Source organism: Saccostrea cucullata, unplaced genomic scaffold, assembly GCF_032062105.1.
Source record: "Saccostrea cucullata isolate Sc308-1 unplaced genomic scaffold, CSIRO_AGI_Scuc_v1 ctg783, whole genome shotgun sequence".
NCBI lineage: Eukaryota > Metazoa > Mollusca > Bivalvia > Ostreida > Ostreidae > Saccostrea > Saccostrea cuccullata.
The window spans coordinates 144707-163506 of record NW_026932035.1 but is presented as its reverse complement, the minus strand read 5'-3'; the positions used below and the strand labels follow the sequence as shown (position 1 = coordinate 163506).

The 18800-nt window shown below is 33.3% G+C and overlaps 2 protein-coding genes across 3 annotated transcripts in view; one reads left to right on the top strand and one right to left on the bottom strand.

The window, feature by feature from the left end:
* Window positions 1–1003: 1003 nt before the first annotated feature.
* The window catches only part of LOC134234302 (CD109 antigen-like), a 40231-nt gene continuing 22434 nt past the window's right edge, over window positions 1004–18800 (bottom strand). The window contains exons 18-23 of one of the 2 annotated variants that reach the window (XM_062716348.1): window positions 18400–18462; window positions 2119–2228; window positions 1706–1856; window positions 1473–1578; window positions 1218–1297; window positions 1004–1099 (exon numbers count right to left, since the gene is read on the bottom strand). In XM_062716348.1, coding sequence (XP_062572332.1) covers window positions 1082–1099; window positions 1218–1297; window positions 1473–1578; window positions 1706–1856; window positions 2119–2228; window positions 18400–18462 — 528 coding nt within the window. In that variant the 3' untranslated portion in view covers window positions 1004–1081. The remainder of the gene's footprint in view (window positions 1100–1217; window positions 1298–1472; window positions 1579–1705; window positions 1857–2118; window positions 2229–18399; window positions 18463–18800) is intronic. The other variant, XM_062716347.1, reaches the window with a different exon arrangement.
* LOC134234315 (uncharacterized) lies at window positions 3171–14698 on the top strand. Its single transcript, XM_062716367.1, has 9 exons — window positions 3171–3606; window positions 5302–5507; window positions 5773–5869; window positions 7543–7723; window positions 8752–8837; window positions 10319–11112; window positions 11280–11419; window positions 12745–12932; window positions 13902–14698. The coding sequence occupies exons 1-9, from the start codon at window positions 3441–3443 to the stop codon at window positions 14696–14698; spliced, it is 2655 nt and encodes an 884-aa protein (XP_062572351.1). The 5' UTR covers window positions 3171–3440.

Sequence of the window (18800 nt, the reverse complement as noted above, 5' to 3'; positions counted from 1 at the left end):
AATTAATTATGGAAACATTTTTTGAAACCAGCTAGAAAATAACCTTTTTTAAGATTAAAATGACAACTGTGGAAACTTACTGCATAAAATGTAAAAAAAAAAAAAATGATTCGATGAATGTGCGTATCTTTCCTCTAAAAGCCTTTAATTAGAACATTTAAATACTGTTTTCCTTTAATGGGGATAAACAGTTTGTATTATGAATGTAAGGTATTGTATAGCTTTGATTTCGTTATCTTAGCTTAAAAGCTTTCAGAAATAACACTTCGAAGCATAAGGCAACTTGAAATTACCCGTATACATTCGCCTAACAAGAATATTCCTACCAAAACGATTATTTTGCATCAAAAAATGACAATTTTTAAGGGGTCATTATTCTATGGGGTCATTGTTCTACAATGCACACGGAGAAAAACGACCCCAAGGCCATTATTTCTACAGAAAAGTGGGTAATTTTTCTACGTAGAATATTGACCAGGGGGTCAAATTTCTACGTAGAAAAATGACCCCCGGTCAATATTCTACGGGGGTCACTTTTCGTCGTTACACCGGGCGTTTTGGTGAAGGAACAGGCACGACCTATGTTTATGTCCTGGGTTTGACACGGCTTAGCAAACGAAAATCTAAATCCGGCCTTCCAGTTCACCGTAGGAGACACTATGTGCCTCATTGACCATAACCCAATGTCTATACCCTCAAAATTATTTTTGTTTTAAGCCAAGGAGGATCAACTATCAAGTGCAATTTCTGTCAAAAAAGAGAAGAAACATAGTGGCAAATACTGGCAAGTTAATAAATCAAAACAATTTTTTAAAGTGGAAAATTATTTATTTATCTCTATTAACCCAAATCCGCAAATTCTGTTAGCAACCAGGTATCTTATACTATTAGAATTATTTCTATGTTAACCTTATTAAGGTATCTTCTACTGCAAGTATTAAAGTAACATCAGTATCTTGGAGATGGACCTCAGAAATCGAAAAAGGAATGAGTAATGCTTTTTAGATCAAATTTAATTTTAAAAATACCGGTATGTATAATCAACTTTCAACGTCATAGATTCCAATTTTTAGAAGGGACCTCATTTTCTGTGCTTTGCCTGTAAAATAAAAAAAATTAACTGTTATATATGATAATATAAGTGTGAACCAAACTCATTTCTCCATGTTGTGATATTTAATAATAGAAAGCTTCTATCACAAAATTTATGTACGCACACATTTGCACTGTGGACATACATCACAGTAGCTGGACTTTTGTAGCAAGAGTGGTGTGTAGAAACTAGTTACTTGATTACCTACAAAAAATAACGTCATGATCTCTTCTCTGTTTGTTAATTACTTCACATTACAGTATAAAAGATAGGTAAGATGATTATAGTCCTACAAAGCACACTTCAAGTATACTAAATAATCTATCCATAAAATTAAATTCAAGAAACATTGATACGTGTTTGAGTTAGAATTACATACTTGGATTGTAATATTCGTAGACACGGACAGGAGAAGGTTTGACCTTACCCACCATAGAGCTTCTGATAAGTGTTAAGTTTAAACAACTTTCTGTTTTTGTTTTTATCTGTAATAAAACAAACATTCAAAAAATATATTTGTCGGAAAATCCACTAATTGTGTGCTGTTTTGCGATTGTTCATAATCATTAGATAGCGTTTAGAGAGGATTACTTCAGATGACAACAGACTTACTTGATCAAAATAAAGTGCCAGTTTGTTATCGACTTCCTCTTTCTTTTTCAATTCATCACCCAAAATGTTGTCGAAATCTACGTCAAATCCAGAGGGTATTCCAAATTCTATAATTGTCATACCACTTCCAAACCCCGATGTACCATTATACCTTTTTTTAAAAAAAAAAAAAAATCACATTTACACTTAGAGTACATAAAAACATATATACTCTTCTTTTGTCCATTAAATGAACATCTAAGGAGAAATTTCTACATAGGATGTAATTAAATAAAAGTGAATATCTAAGGAGAAATTTCTACATAGGATGTAATTAGATAAAAGTGAACATCTAAGGAGAAATTTCTACACAGGATGTAATTAAACGAAAAGACATATTGTGTTTACTAGTATATGTTATCTTTGATTTCTACCTTGCACAAACTTGAATTTTATTTATGTCCATGCTTTCCATGGTACTCAAAATATCCAGTGTAAATGCTGGTCTTTCTTGTTGTTCCATGACGTTGAATTTTACAACAACCTGTGAATATTTCATCATGTTTGAATGGTATATTCAATGATAGGTAGTAAAGGTCCTCCAAAAACAACAGGCCTGTCTGCAAGTTGATGTCTTGTTAACTATGGAACAGCATGATACACATAAAATACCTTTATCATTATATTCATTTATTTAATCTAGTTGATACAATGAAATTTACATTTAAAATAATTCCAAAGTAAATAAATAAAAATCCATTCAAAAATTTCCATTGGGTATGGCCTTTTTGCTTTTTTTTCAAAATTAGAAATACATGCACTAGCACCGTGATGAATTTTTAAAACGTGATCATAAATGACGAATGTAGTTTTTAATCACAAGAAATTTTTCTCAAAAATGTAATTCTCAATTTTATTTTAAAATGTGGATCAAATTTCCAAAAACGGACATGGAGTGTTTTAATTCCACCAAGAATTAGCAAAACACTACCAAAACGTTAATATAGTTTACAATCATGGATAAAAAACGGAACGCAAATCAGGAATAAGCGTACATTAGTAATTTCGGCATAAGATATTGAAAATTCAAACATTCTGATTAAAAAAAAAACAATTGTGATATCAAATGTACTGAAAAAAATCTTTGTATTAACAAGGTATCCACATTTGATTAATCAAGTCTGGAATATATGTTGTTAGATCTGATGTTCTTCCTTTACTTCTGTATATATCTCCACTAGAAGTAAAGAGGCCCGTCGAACATATACTACAACCCGTGATTTATCTTTTTAAAATACAGCAAAAAGTAACGAAAAGGATTATCCGATACAATTTTCTTGCATTCTTTCTCTCAAACTGTTTAATGTTTACTTAATATGCATTGAAACTTTCTAAACTTCAGTGCACCTGTAACTTATTCAAATAGAGCTAATCAAAATTTACAGTATTGTCCTTTACAAAAAATTACTATACTTAAGGTGTTTCGCTTCTGACGAAATTGAATTCACCGCGCAACTCGAACTGCCGGAAATTGGTCTGAATGTCGTTATAATAAAGAATTCAATACGGCAGAGAATTAATAGTTTCTACAAATAATTATAATCATCATCCATAGAAAGTAACATAATAACGATTTTTTATGCCAGAAAACAAACATATAATAAGCATTTTACATTTCGCGGATGTGAACCGGATTACGATAATGTAAACAAAAAGCAGACGAGAAGTCAAGGTCTGCGCGGTAACTTTGGTTGAGATGGTGAAACCAAAGTACAGACGCCATGGGTTCGTCTCGAAAAAGCAGAAGGAGAGATATGATAAAGTATCTGCAGGGCAATTGACTCGATGGATTAGGGGAGCTATCCTTACAGACCACAATTACTCCGCCAGTGCAACCCCTGTCAGCGTTGATCACGATCACGGTTTGTACATGTAAAATACGTAATCTAAAAGACTCGTTTTCATATCTGCATCTAAATTACCATGATTACACATAGGTCTATTAGAAATATTAGAAATATTAAAGGGAGGTACATGAATTTGTTGATGTTCATTTTATATACCAGGTCCACGGGCACTGGAAGTTAATGTAAATATAAAGTATGTGTATGCATATAAAAAAGACCCTTCTTTTTTATATACATACACATATTTACATTAACTTCCAGTGCCCGTGACCAGGTCCAATCTAAAGACTTTTTGAACTATGACTACGTGTAGCTATTTAAAAAAAAATTATAATAGTTAAAGATGTGCACCAAAAGAGAAGATATTGAATTTTTCTCAATATTAAAACAACATGACATAACTAAGACATTGAAAACTTGTTTTTATCAAGTATATAATTGAATTTTCAAAGATATATTTTGATAAAAACAAGTTTTCATCTGATTGACAACAAAGTTTTAAAAATATAATTTTTTTTTGGGGGGGGGGGGGGGTATTTTATTGAAAACCACATGGCCTATTGTAATCAAAGTGCAACATGGAAATTTGAATCATATTTGATAATAATAAATTTAACTATACATGATGTTATATGTGGATTTCAGTAAAATATATATATACTAGGGCTAGCTGTTACAAAAAAAAAATTACATTTGCTGATGTCTTACCTTACATGACAATACTAATCAAAGATAATTACTGTATTTTATTTTAATACACTGCACGTGATGAAAGATATACTCATTTGACCCACAGGCCTTTAGATCACTTAGAAAAAAAAATTGAGGTGTTAAAAAAATAATAAAGGTATGGAACTCTTTTCATAGGGTACCTACTTTCACCAATAAAATTCTTTTAAATTGAATGCTTTACAAATTTACTTTTTATCCATATCTATCCATATATAAACAATCTTCATTCCTTCAAATTTCATTCCGTAATTCCTTATACTTCTTAAGATATTATGAAATCAATTCCGAAATTGACCTAAATTTTTTTAATTGACATCAGCTTGCCAATGGGCCGAACACTAATTGTTAAGCGGGAACGACAGGACAAATTTTCTCCAAAGTCTATTCTAAACTCAATGAATATTTGCTCATTTGAATTTGAGATTTACATGATTTTTCTTTAATTGGATCGTATGATCTTACTAAGTCACAAACAAAATGTTAGCGGTCTAATTGTTTTGAAAATAGAAAGGTATATAATCATGATAATGCATTACGGGAAAAAATTGTTCAACCATATAGCTTCTTTTACATTCATAATCAAAATGGCGGTGTAGTTGTTGATGCAGATTTTAACTTATTAATACAGACTACTTAACCTTAATCTGGAGTAAGAAATCAACTTTAAAATGTTGAAAGATCTTGCAAATGCTATGCAACTCTTCGCTGCACCTCATACACCGTCTGTTTACATGTGAATGACCAGGGGCCCAAGCAAATGTCGAGTAAAAGAAAGAAGATCATGTTTTAGATTGATTTCAGAATATCTTGAGAAATATCGGTATATGGAAAAATATGTTGTATATCGGCACTATGAATTATTTTGAAAACTGGTTCTTGGAATTTAGTAAGTGTATCTAAACAGTCAACTAGTCAGGATGTGTTACAGTAGATAATAAAGAATGTGTAATGGTGATAATTTTTATTCATTATTCATAGAATTGCCAAATTTGAATATACTGGAAAGAGAGGAGGTGGTTGATGGGGAAGAAGTGACTACATCTGAGGATTGGAAGGAGGGGAGGAGAGTAGTAGAACTTGGAGTGTTAGCTGAGGGCTTGCGGGGATGTTGTAAATGTGGCTTACCATTACAACTTTCACACACTATTTCTGTGTTGACATATGGTTTAGCTTCTTTGTTAAAGGTATGAACTCACCAATTTTTGCACAGTTTGTATAAAAACAACCTTGAAAGGTTTTTCCTTGAATTTTTCTCCATATAAAACAGGCAGTATTCCATATATCCATATTTTTAGTTTTGAAAGATGTTACATTTTTTTCTTTGAAGTAATTTGAAGTAATGCATATTTAAATTCTTTTTTCCCAAGCATTTGATTTTATTTAATGGTGAATGAATTTAGAACAGTGACCTGTAATTAGGGATTCATTGATTTTGCATTAACATTTCAGGTCTGTTGCAGCAATACAAAGTGTAATCATATTAACCATGTAAAAACGGGGAAAAAACATGGAAGAGTGTGGGATGTAAATACAAAGCTATCAGCAGGTAAGAAGTTTAACGTACACATCCCCTACATCAGTTACATGTATATTTATTATTGTCAAGTCACAAGAGCCTGATTGAGTTTTACCTGTCTATTCCAATATAAGCAAGTTTGTTGTCCCCCTCAACAACAACTTGGACACACCTTGAGAAATTGTTGCTGTCTTGGGGGACAATAAACTTGCTTTTGTCCTCATAGCCAGTAAATAGGTATATGTATCTATAAATTGATATAATCAGTGGCGGATTTAAGGGGGGGCACACCCGGCGCGCACCCCCCCTGAAATTGTCAAAGTTAGCATAAAACATAGTTTTGTCGAGGAAATGTTTCTGATGTCTACTCGGTAGACCTCATTTTTACCCTACAAAACCTCTAGAATCCAAGAGCTTCGGGGGGCTTCGCCCCCTTGGCCCCCACCAGGGCTTTGCCTCAAGGCGGCCCCCAGACCCCCTGCCGGACTAGTGCATCTTTAATTTTATTAGTCCACAGGCAATTTTATGAGTCCGTCAAAAATATAATTAAACAATAGAATTTACATTTCAAGGTACTTTTTATACCTTTTTTGTAATAAACAAAGCATGCGTTTACATGAAATGTTTTATACCAATATTTGTTGAAATTGCCTGATCAGGAACTAGGATCGTGTTCCCGATCTCATTATTCTCTATAAATGATTACGACATCCAAATGCCCGACATCTTTCTTTATGAGTCATAATAAATCATAATCCCTAAAATGTTTAATTTCATTCCAATGAGTCCTAAAATTAAGTGCCGAATTGACTCAGAATTACATAACTTTCCGCCAAGATGCAAGAAAGCTAAAAATACATACGGGTTTTCCAGTGAAAGTTGTCGAGAACTTCGTTAATTTTTTCCCCCAGAAAACTTTATTAGTCCATTCGGACTAATACGCCACAACTTTTATTAGTCCAAATGAAAATGTATTAGTCTGAGACTTATTAATCTGAGACTAACGGACTAACGTTAATGTCGAACCCTGCCCGTCTAACTTCAATTCCTGGATCCGCCCCTGATAATGTTTAATTCAGAATAAAAACTTGATGAGAAGGCAAGCTATTTTTAACTTATTGAAGCCAGAGGCTCATTTCAGCTTTCTGATCTTTTTCCATTTATCTGTCTGTCAACTTTTCAAAATATGCTTTAAAGGAGAGGGAAGTGGGTACTGGTATACTGTTTTACTCTTGTGTTTAACCACACAGTCACACCTTGTTTTGGCAATATGCCATATGATGGAATTCACTTTTATAGAAATCCAATGTCTGCTTCCTATTTATCCATGTGTCTGCCTGTATATTCACAAAGGAACCTATATTCACATCATAGAAAGGGTATAACAAGTTAGAATGGGACTTTTTTTGATTTGTTCTCTAAACCACTTGACTATTCAGATGGAAAAAATTCTCTGTAGAACAGCAAAGCCTTATTACTGTATTAATCATATTGATATTGAATCATCTTAATGTAGATCAATTCAAGTTTTGTTGCCATTACCCCTAGGGGTTTAGTTTGTTAAAAGTATGGGTTCTATTTTTAATTTCTGGTAATAAAGAGAGAAAATAAATGAGACTAAGGTGAGTGTTTAATTTCACAAGCTTCTTGTTTAAAGTGATTAGATTGATTTCTTTTTTACATTTATGAATTTGTATTTACAGCAATTGTACATGTTGGTATTGGTGCAACGCAAGTCAACAGTCTCCTTTCTGAGCTGAATATACCACCTGTAAGCCATGCCATGCTGGACAAAAGACAGAAAGAGATAGGCAGAGCTGTTGAAGATATTGCTGCAGAGTCTATGTCTGATGCTTTGCAGAAGGAACTGGAAATGATGAATGAGTGTGTAAACAATATAAATTCAGTTTAAATCTCACTATTTAGCTCAAATGAGCCAAAGGCGCAATAGAGCTTTTCTGATCAGATCAATGGGTGTCCAGCATACATGTGTAGTGGTCATATGGTATAACCTGTGTTGGTTAAGTCATAATTACTAACATGTATGTCACAAACATAACAACCCATTTAATTTAACATATAAGATACATGTATGTACTAATTGCATGCATTTTTGAAGGAAAAATTGTCTTATTTTCTTTACTTATTGATGGAGAATTAAATTATAAGGAATTAACTTCATAGTTATCCAAGTTATAATAGTGTAACCTGCTTTGAAATGAAAGCCTCGCTGTATAGAAAGCCAAAACTGGCACAACCCAGGATATACAGTATAACTTGGGTAGCTATTAAATTCATTCCTAGAATGAATTAAAAAAGGAAAATTTGATTGAAGAAAAAAAATTGAAGAGTGACAGAGACACGGTCTAATCAAAATTAGATGTTAGATCTGCTCACATTATTGCTACACTAGCATCTAACAACATCCTATAGAGGGTCACTCAGAGTTCAAATTCGGAACAACCCTAGACTTATTTTCTTCAATTACGTCAACAAATAAACAATGATTTTGCAAGAGACAATTTGATTGGTTGATTAGAATTTGACCTCTGACGTGACCCTCAATGAGATGTTGTTAGATGTTTGTGTAGCGAGTATGCAAGTGGATCTAACAAATAATTTTAATTAGATTGGACAGAGACAGTGACTTCCTAGAGTGACTTCCTGTGGCCCAAGCCCCAAGAGCCTCGTGTTTTAGTTTTGATCCCCAAATGAAAATCATAGGGAATACCTAATAATAATTGATAGTGATCAAGTTAATAGAATCTGATATACTGATAAATATAAGGTTTAGTCATGTACAGTATAATTTGTGTTGATAAATATGCAGAATGTTATGCACATTAGGGGGTGTTCTAAAGGAGATAGGTTCACAGTTAATAACTGATGTCTGTTATTTAACTATTTTTCAGAGAGATGAACGAAAATGGACTAGTTGTTGCTGTAGATGCTGGATGGCAAAAACGGGGTAGCGGAAAGACATATGATAGTTTATCAGGTAAAAATACTGTAAAAGCACAAATATTCGGGGGGATTAAATTTTGTTTATTCCGTTAACAAAATTCAACAAAATTAAATCCCACACGATATTTTATATGACTATATATTGAATAGGGCTTTAAAAAAAATATGTTTGTTTCCTGTAACATTCCAAAAAAATTAAGGGTCGGTAGGTCGGGATTTTTTTTTTTCTTATGAATTGTCAAACATCCCTGGACTCAATATACCAGGTGTCATATTTACAGTGGACACCCAACATGGCATCCAAAATGGCTGCCTAGCGGCAGAAAACGATCTTCAGAAAGTTGTAGGGGGAAATTGTTGTTATAATAATGATTACTCTTTATAACTAATCAAACTTAAATGTAAACTAGGTTGACATATTTTATGTCTCAAGTTAAGCTACAAGCTAATTTTCTTTTTTTAATAAATGGAATCAGCTGATTGATCAAACGAAGTTTTGCCATTTGTCAGAAAAAAAATTCACCCAGGGGGTAATTTGAATGGGTCGGTCGGGTTACAGGAAACAAACATATTTTTTTTAGACCTAGGGTTAGTTTTAAAACAACGACGAGATTATTTTTGATGTCAAAACAACAAAATTTTATGCCCACGAAAATTTATGCTTCTACAGTAGACAAATTTTAGGAAAATAAAAAAAAATATTGATGATTAGAGTGATTACTTTCCGCTTGTGCCCAACATAAACTATGCATTAAGTTTGCTTAGGACTTGATTCCATTAAATATGTATGCAAACAGATGCAATAAATTTAGAAAGACACATATCTCAAAGTTCAACTGTCCATATAAATTGTAAAATATTCTTCTAAAGAACAGCCATGAATAGTTATGTTGCTCATGCAGGTAAAGCATATTCAGTTTTGTTTGAAATATGGACCCAAGGTGGGATAATGGAGCCAAAAAAGGATATAATGTTTACACGGGAATATATATAGGAGAAAAATCATTAAGAGTCATAATGAGTCAAATCAAAATATTAAAATATTGGGTGATTTTACACAGTTAGCGTATTCGCTAATCGCTCTATGGCACGCAACCAATTTTTAACGACACTTATTAGAAACATTATTTACCAAAGCATTGTCAATACTTAGAACACTAACTTCAAAGAAGTAGGAATTTGGTCCCTATTGCATCCTGCAAACACGTTTTATAGCAACTGTTTACTTTTTTAAAGTTGAACGATTTGCATTAATTATACAGCACCCCTCATGAAAAATAAATATTTGACCTAATTATGCTATAGTGCACTGGACGCACAGGTTCATTGCTGACTAAAGGGGTTAAAGGTTATTACCAAATGCATACATGTAACATCAGTGATCGAGTTTGATTTTCCTTGCCAAAGTATTAAGACATAAATTTTATTAAGTTAAGAAATGCATGAAAAATGCTTTAATAAAAACAACGAATACATCTATAAGTTATACAGTTTTTCTAATTTGTAATTTTTCAGGTCATTGTTCCATGGTTGGTCCTCTCTCCGACAAAGTATTGTCATACTCTCTGAGGTCTAAGAATTGCAGAGTATGCAGTGTAGCTGAATCAACCAACAAGAATCCAGCAGCCCATGAGTGCTCAAAGAATTGGGAGGGTAGTTCAAAGGCCATGGAGGCAGATATGGTTATTGAGATGGTCCAAGATCTACAGAAAAGTAAAGGAATAACCATTGATGGAATCATTGGAGATGAGGACTCTACCACTATTGCAAGACTGAAAGCTAATGTCAATGCTGATATTAAGAAGTTGTCTGATAAAAATCATCTAAAGAAACTGTTTACAAACTCTTTGTTTACCTTGAAGAAAAAACATTCATCTCTAACTTTGTCTGTGATAAAGTACATTCAGAAATGCTTCAGTTACTCCATAGCACAGGGAAAAGGAAATGCTTCTCAAATCAAAGAAGACCTTTCATCAATTCCATTACACATATTTGGAGATCATCAACACTGCTCCTCAAGGTGGTGCAACTTCATTAACAACCCTAACCTGAGGTACAAGTCACTTCCACATGGAAAACCCCTGAAAGATAGGTTCCTTCAGGATGATCTGAAAGAAGTCTTCAGATCATATGCAAGTCATTCTGATCGTCTTTCATGCTTAGGAAGCACACAGTCGAATGAGAGTTTTCACAGAATGGTGTCTGCAAAAGCCCCAAAGACCCATCATTACAGCTCTTCTTCAAGCCTCAGATATAGAGTTGCTGCATGTGTAGCCCAGAAAAATGTTGGACACAGATATCTTGTAAAGGTTTGTAAATTTTTATTTTTTCATGCTTATTGTGTCATATCTGAGTTGAACCACTCAAGTTATCTCTTACATTTGAAAATTCTGCAAATTTTAATCAAAAGCAGATTGTATTGTATATGTATGTACATTGTAGTTGTACATAATAGATTCTTTTATCCTTATTAAAGGTTAACAAGAAATTGGGCCTCTCTCCTGGCTACTATACTCGACGACAGTGCATTCTGAGGGATTTACAAAGAAAGCGACAGAAGGCCATTTCAGTGACACAGAAATTTAAAAGGAGAAGGAGAGAATTGAAAGCCAGGAAGTACGTACTAGTATACTTTGATTGTCATTTGTCAGGTGTAAAAAACCTTTTGTCAACCTCAAAAATGAAAATAAACCAAGAACAAGTGAATGATGATAAGTATGAATTTAAGTGGGAATTAAAATCTTGCATGTTACTAAGATTTGTTTTCTGAATCACCAAAGATTTACGGTATGCTTGTTATAAATAGCATGGTTTGATAAATATTTTTTTCAAAGAAGGGAGGGCATATTGCTTTGCTGCAATCTTAAAATAAAAATTTTACCTACCTACATACCCAGTTTTTTAGCTCACCTTAGCGGAAAGCTCAAGTGAGCTTTACTGATAAAAATGTATCTGTTGTCATTAACTTTTCACATTTTCATCTTCTTCTCAAGAACAACTAGGCCAATTTCAACCAAACTTGCTACAAAGTTAGTATCCACTGGGCCAGGTAAGATGAAACTCATATGGAATCATCTTCAGGTAGTGTAGATTCAAGTTTGTTCAAATCTTGACCCTGGGGGATAGGGTGGGACCACATAGCCAATCAAAGTTTTACACAGGAATATATAGAGAATTTGAAATCTTTAAAAATCTTCTCAAGGACTGCAAAGCCATGATAAGTGATATTGATATGAAATCATCCTCAGGTAGTGTAGATTCTAGATTGTTTAAATCATGACCCCCAGGGATAGGGTGGGGCCACAATTGCATTTTACAGTACAATATATTTTTTAAAAAATTCTCAAGAATAGCAAAGCTATGATTGGTGATATTAATATGGAAGCATCCTCAGGTAAAATAGAATTAATTTTTTTTTTTTTCAAATCATACATGGTGGATCAAAGTTTTACATAGGAAAATAAAGGGAAAAAATCCCCCCCCCTCCGAAAAAAAAAGAGAAGCTATGTTTAGTCATATGGAAATGTAAACATCCTCATGTATTGAAGATTTAAATTTGTTTAAATCCTGATCCTTTGTGGTAGGGAGGGAAACGGTGGGGAATCAAATTCAAATTATTACTAAGTAATATATATGAACAAAATGTTAAAAAAGTTATATGCTGTATTGATATGGAGGCATTCTTAAGTAGTGATAAAATTTAAGCCCCCCCCCCCCCCCCCCCCCCCCCCCCCCCCCCCCCCCTTCAGTAAATTACATGTACCATAACTTTTCTATTCTGGTCTACTTTGTGCTCTTTCCTTGCCGGTGTGCTCAGGATTTTCATTTATTTACAACTCCTAATTTATTAGCTGTACATTAGGTGATTGTTTATTTTGCTAGGCCTTTTGTAAGACCTCAGTTTAGAATCATTTGTTTTACAGTATACATCTTCTTTACAGAATTCAAAGTATTTCTACAAAAGAAACAAGGGAAGGCATCAGTTATTTAACAGGATGTGATCTCCAGCAGGCCTCTGACATCGTTGAAATTCCAGCTCCAAAAACAATTCCAAAGTATGATCATCTCCCTTCAAGTCAGCTGTTAAATGCTGAAGAGATCTATTTTGATTTGGAAACTACTGGACTCGGTAAGAACCTAGATTTAAATGTTAAGTCAATGCTGATGGTTATGGCCCTCTTCCGGTATTTCTTTTGTATGCATTTTGAAGGAATAATACTAGAGTTATCATAGAAAACGAATAGAAATGGAGACTTGCATAATTCCGGTATTGGTACAAGTAGTTGAGCATGTTTTATATCTTTCAAAACTTTACCCTTCCTTCTGAGGACACTGATTAAAAAGAAATTGCATATTCTGAAAGAATTCAAGCATCTTTGAAGGAGTTAAGTCTTGGGGAAGAGGGTTACTATTATTATAATGTTTCAAAATTTTTTAAATCATGCATACTGTAAACGGATTACATTTGGCTGTGTATTCTAATAGCGGATTTGGTGAAACGCAGCAACCGCTAAATCAAGTACAACGCTAAATGTCTTGCACATATACCGGTACACATAAAGAAGAAAATGAAGAAATGCGCTAAATCAAATCTACGCTTACTTATTCAAAAGTCAATTTCTGCCAAATATCATACATGCTAAATATAATACATTTACAATATATCAATTTTTGTATGTATTTTTTCTAATGCTTTTAATTTTAAAAACTTGAATTTACTTAAGGAATGGATTAAATAGCAACCCAAATTATACTGTATTACCTGGGTTGGGGCAGTTTACGCTTTCTAAACCTCAAAGCGGTTTATAAAAAAGCGTAAACTGCTCCAACCCAGGTTGTAGCAGTATAATTTGGGTTGCCATTTAATTCACTCCTTATGATTTAATTTTCAATCATCAAGAATATAAAACAAGACAAATTTTCTCTTTATAACGCCTTCAAATAGTTCATATTTTAAACGTAACGTCAAGCGGATTGATACAATTTGATGTAAGTCATTGTGACGTAAGCAAACCAGATTATACAATTTAGATTAATTTTTTATCCAATCAAATGATGCGTTACAATCAAAATTAAATTATTTGTTTTTTATTTTTAGCAAGGGATTCTCATATTGTGCAGTTGTCTGCAGTTAGAAATGATGAGGTTTTCAACAAATACATCATTCCAGAAAAACCAATGTCCTCAAAAGCTACAGAAATTACTGGAATAAAAGTAGTCAACAATAAAATGTACCACAATGATGAGGAAGTTGAGACAGTCAGCATTAAGGATGCACTGATCCAGTTTATCGACTTCATGAAGAAATCGGAGTCAGATGCTGTTCTAGTTGGACACAACTCCAAAGTGTTTGACCTTCCTGTGCTGTTCAACATTTTGAGTAAATTAAACATTTTGGAGGCATTCTCATCTGCAGTCATTGGTTTCATTGATACCTTACCTCTTTTCAAAATTTCACATCCAAACCTTTCATCATACTCACAGTTACACCTCTTCGAAGAAATTCTACAAGACAAATACAGTGCGCATGACTCATTACAGGATGTCTTAGCCTTGAAGAGATTGTTGGACCATACAGGACCTTCCCCTGAAGTCAAACTTGCTGCATCTTTCACTTCAAACTCTGCCTTTGCCATATTCCATCACAAGAACACAACAAAAAGTCTAATGAGCACACTAAAGCCCTTATTGGACCAAAAGGTGATTTCGAATGGAATGGGAAATAAGATTGCCAGCAGTGGACTCTCCTTATCACACTTACAACTGGCTTATCGCAGAAATGGTAGGGAGGGAGTACAGGATGTGCTGACAGAGATAACAGATAACAGTGTGCGTGTGACAAAATCTAGAAAAATCATTGATTCTGTTGCAGATTTTCTCAGATCTGAGCAGTAACGCAGTTGTATGATGTTCTTTGTATGTAACTATGTTATTGTTTGTTTGGTTGTTTGTTTGTTTGTTTGTTTGATTTCTGTGAGCCAGTGCTCACTAGTAATACCCTCACTCTGATGTGAATATGGACAGACAGGAATAAACAAAGTTAATTGACAATGGATTCGTACAAAAATGAATCCAACCATATTTCATGTCTAAAAAATTTCAAGCATCTGTGATGAGTAGTTGTGGAGAAAACTGTGACAAAAATTTATTATTTGTGGTACAGACAGATGCACAGATAAACAGGAAGTTGACATCAGATTCGTCTAAAACCAATTCCAACTGTGATGAGTAGTTGTGGAGAAAACTGTGACAAAAATTTGTTATTTGTGGTACAGACAGATGCACAGATAAACAGGAAGTTGACATCAGATTCGTCTAAAACAAATTCCAACTGTGATGAGTAGTTGTGGAGAAAACTGTGACAAAAATTTATTATTTGTGGTACAGACAGATGCACAGATAAACAGGAAGTTGACATCAGATTCGTCTAAAACCAATTCCAACTGGGATGAGTAGTTAAGGAGAAAACTGTGACAAAAATTTACTATTTGTGGTACAGACAGATGCACAGATAATCAGGAATTTGACATCAGATTCGTCTAAAACCAATTCCAAATGTGATGAGTAGTTTTGGAGAAAACTGTGACAAAAATTTACTTTTTGTGGTACAGACAGATGCACAGATAATCAGGAAGTTGACATCAGATTCGTCTAAAACCAATTCCAACATACGGCATGGCTAAAGAAAGAGTGTGCTAAAACTTAAAGCATCTGTGATGAGCAATTGAGCATGATGAGTGATTGCTGAGAAAAATTGGACAAAAATTTGTTACTGACAGTAAGACACACAAGTGTAGAAAGAAAAACAGTATAAACCCTGTGCTTCAGAGCAGGGGTATAATTATGCCATGTACTATTGTTTTTTTCAATGTTTATTGTTATAGGTAGTTTGTAGTTGAACAAAACATTTTCTTTCCATTCAAAATAAATCCTTATTTAGAAATTGACAACAATTTATTTTCATTACCCATATTTTGAGCATACATGAAAAATTAAAAGGTGTTCATTGATATTTATTAAAGAAGACTATGTGCATATTAAATTGAAACATGCACAAATGAATATGAAAGGACATTCTGTAAATGTTTAATATTGTGTATGACCTATATTTGGCAGTAATCTATTTTTCAACAATTGGGCTAGGTTTGATTTCTAGCAAAATTTTTATTGTGTACTTATAAATACGCAGGTCATAAAGTTAGCGATGTTCTTGATATAGCAACAGCAGTTTTCTGTCAAAGGCACAAAAAATCTAATGTTTACAGTATATAAAAATGTTGTATGTTACTTGTAAAGGTAACAATTTGATAGATCTCTATCACAAGGAACATGGATCTGAATAAAGTTAAGTAGTTGATCATTTTTCATCTTGAATAAAGAACATTTTGTTTGATACAATGAAATCAAGAGAGATTTACATTGCATGACGCAAATTAAACTAGCTGTTATTGGTACAACTAGTAGTTCAAAACATTCATTTAGTCTTTTTTTTATTCCCTTCATTTTCAATAACTGGAATTTTGCTGTGAAACGTTTATAGTGAAATGATTACTATGTGGTGGTTTTTAGCTCACCTGACACGGAAGCCCTAGTGAGCTTTTCTGATCAAAGATTGTCTGGCAATCGGTCTTTTGTCTGGGTTGTGTAAAGTTTGATATATTTTATTTCTTTGAAAGACCAACTGGCCCAATTTCAATTAAGGGGATTTAACTTTGTTCATAGGAAAAGTCTCGCCCTCTTGAAGTGGGGGGTAATTAAGAATTTTGGTGGCATTATTCAAAAATCTTCTGAAGAAGCACTGAAGAAAAGATGACATTTACGTGAAATTTAGCTTCATTACATACCCTATATTCAATAATTCCTGGGGGAAGGATGGGCCACAAGTGGAGCAAAGTATGCATAGAAAAATATTTGAAATGTCTGTAAAATTCTCTCAACTCAGAACAGGCAAAGCCATGATTAGTCAAACTATTAAAGAATTATCCTCAGGTAATGTGAGTGGGCATGAAAATAGATATTAACCACCCCCCCCCACCCTCCCCTCTTTCCCCTAAGTCTTAAATAGTCCCCAAAAAAATGAAATGTCCCTTTTCTTTTAAAGAAAAAGATTGAGTTTCAATACACTTATTCATTTAGGCAAATAGAAAATCCCCCAAAATCATGGAAGAGGCAAACAGAATCAATCCGAATTTCCTCTGGTCAAAATTTGAGAAAAATGGGTCAGAGGAAATTCAAGTTAAAATATCTTTAAAAGTAACTCATATTGATATACAATTTTTTACACCATTTGAAAGCACTTCATCTAAGTAACAAATATATAGAAAAAAAAATACTTGTTAATTATTTCTAAATTATTTTCCAAGCTCATTTTATAAGCCCTGTGAAAGGGCATTTTTTGTATGAGGGTGTGTGCTTTTTGATAAGAATTAAATTTTATCTTGTATCAATTATCATTATTATTTTATCAATATTTATATTCCCTATGACTACTTTTAAAAGATAGCAAAAGGTTGGAATGATTTGAAAACATTTCATAGTTTAAAATAAATATTAAATATGTTGGACACAAATTTGGTCTTTTTCTTTACTAAAATGAGAGAATTACCTCCCTTTGTCAGGAACACCTATAGCTTGAAAATTAAATCATATTCATATGCATTTTTCTGGCTTAAAATAATTTATTATGTTTATTCTTACAATTAAAAAAGAAAAAAATCATTTTCAATTATTTTTAATGTCAGAAGCCAAACACCTTAATGAAACATGTGGAGATAACGAACAATATTCAAATCAAAAGTCCATAAAACAATTCCAAATAGGAACAGAGCAAACACGGACCTCCAATTCATCGAAGGTGGGATCAGGTGCCATGGAGGAGTGAGCATTCCATGACGACCGGTCAAACCAGCCGCGTGCTCCTTGTCAAGATTGGGAAATAACAGAAAAAAACCGTCGTCAATTCATTGTATAAATAATGGACTAAAAATAAGTATGAAAAATGTCAGTCAGCATTTGACTCAATGGTAAATTCTATTTGCTGACAAGGTCATTGTAACGACCATAAAACTAACGAAATGATGACTTCAAACGAGACTGCTGATATTCTTTCATCAATTTGTTTGTCAATAATTTACCTCGTTTTAGATATTGTTCATATGTAGAGCATGCTCTTGCGTATCGAATCAACTAAGATATTTAATTGCCGCATGCGGGTGAATGTATATTGCTGCATAAGTAAGGGAAGTTTCAGCTTTTCTACCCCAGTGGTTTTTGAGAAGAAGATTTTTTAATGACCCCACCTTATTTTTGTCTTTCATGATTGTATCCCCTTGTAAGTAGACTTGGCCCTTCATTTTTAAAAATTAAACTCCCCTTCACCAAAAACTGCTTTGTATTAAGTTTGATTAAAATTGGCCCAATGGTTCTTGAGAAGAAGTTGAAAATGTGAAAGACGGATGGATGATGGACAAAGTGTGATCAAAAGAGCTCACTTGAGCCTTCGACTCAGGTGAGCTAAAAACTTTGATACTGTAGTAAACTATAACTTACTTTCTATAAGAGATATGTCAAAAAGTGATGACGGTCAGTAAACCTACCTGTACTAAGGCAGCGCCCTCTCCATGGGCAGAAATATTTATAAATGGAGGAATTGTAGAGGGCTAAAGAAAAAAATATAATGGATTGTTATCTATTGAAAAAGAGAATGTGTTTAACATTGCTAATGTGATAACATTGGAAACATGAGCCCTTAATATCATCGTCTTCGCATTAAGAGCAAAACACTCCATGAAAAATTATACACGTATGGGTCATATGCTTAGAATTGTCAACACCATGACAAAGGTGGTACAAGAAAATCTTTATTATTTTGGATCAAATGTATGTAAATTGATTTGCAACAAGAGCTCTTTAATTTTGGAAATAAATATTGATAAAGTGAAAAATACAAAACAGTGAATAAATATGCATATAATTTTGTTGCAATGGGTAAATGGTC

Coding starts and splice junctions, on each gene's coding strand:
- LOC134234315 (XM_062716367.1), top strand. CDS start 3,441: ATGGTGAAACCAAAGTACAGACGCCATGGGTTCGTCTCGAAAAAGCAG. Junction 5,508..5,772: donor GTTTAGCTTCTTTGTTAAAG/GTATGAACTCAC, acceptor TTAACATTTCAG/GTCTGTTGCAGCAATACAAA. Junction 8,838..10,318: donor GACATATGATAGTTTATCAG/GTAAAAATACTG, acceptor GTAATTTTTCAG/GTCATTGTTCCATGGTTGGT.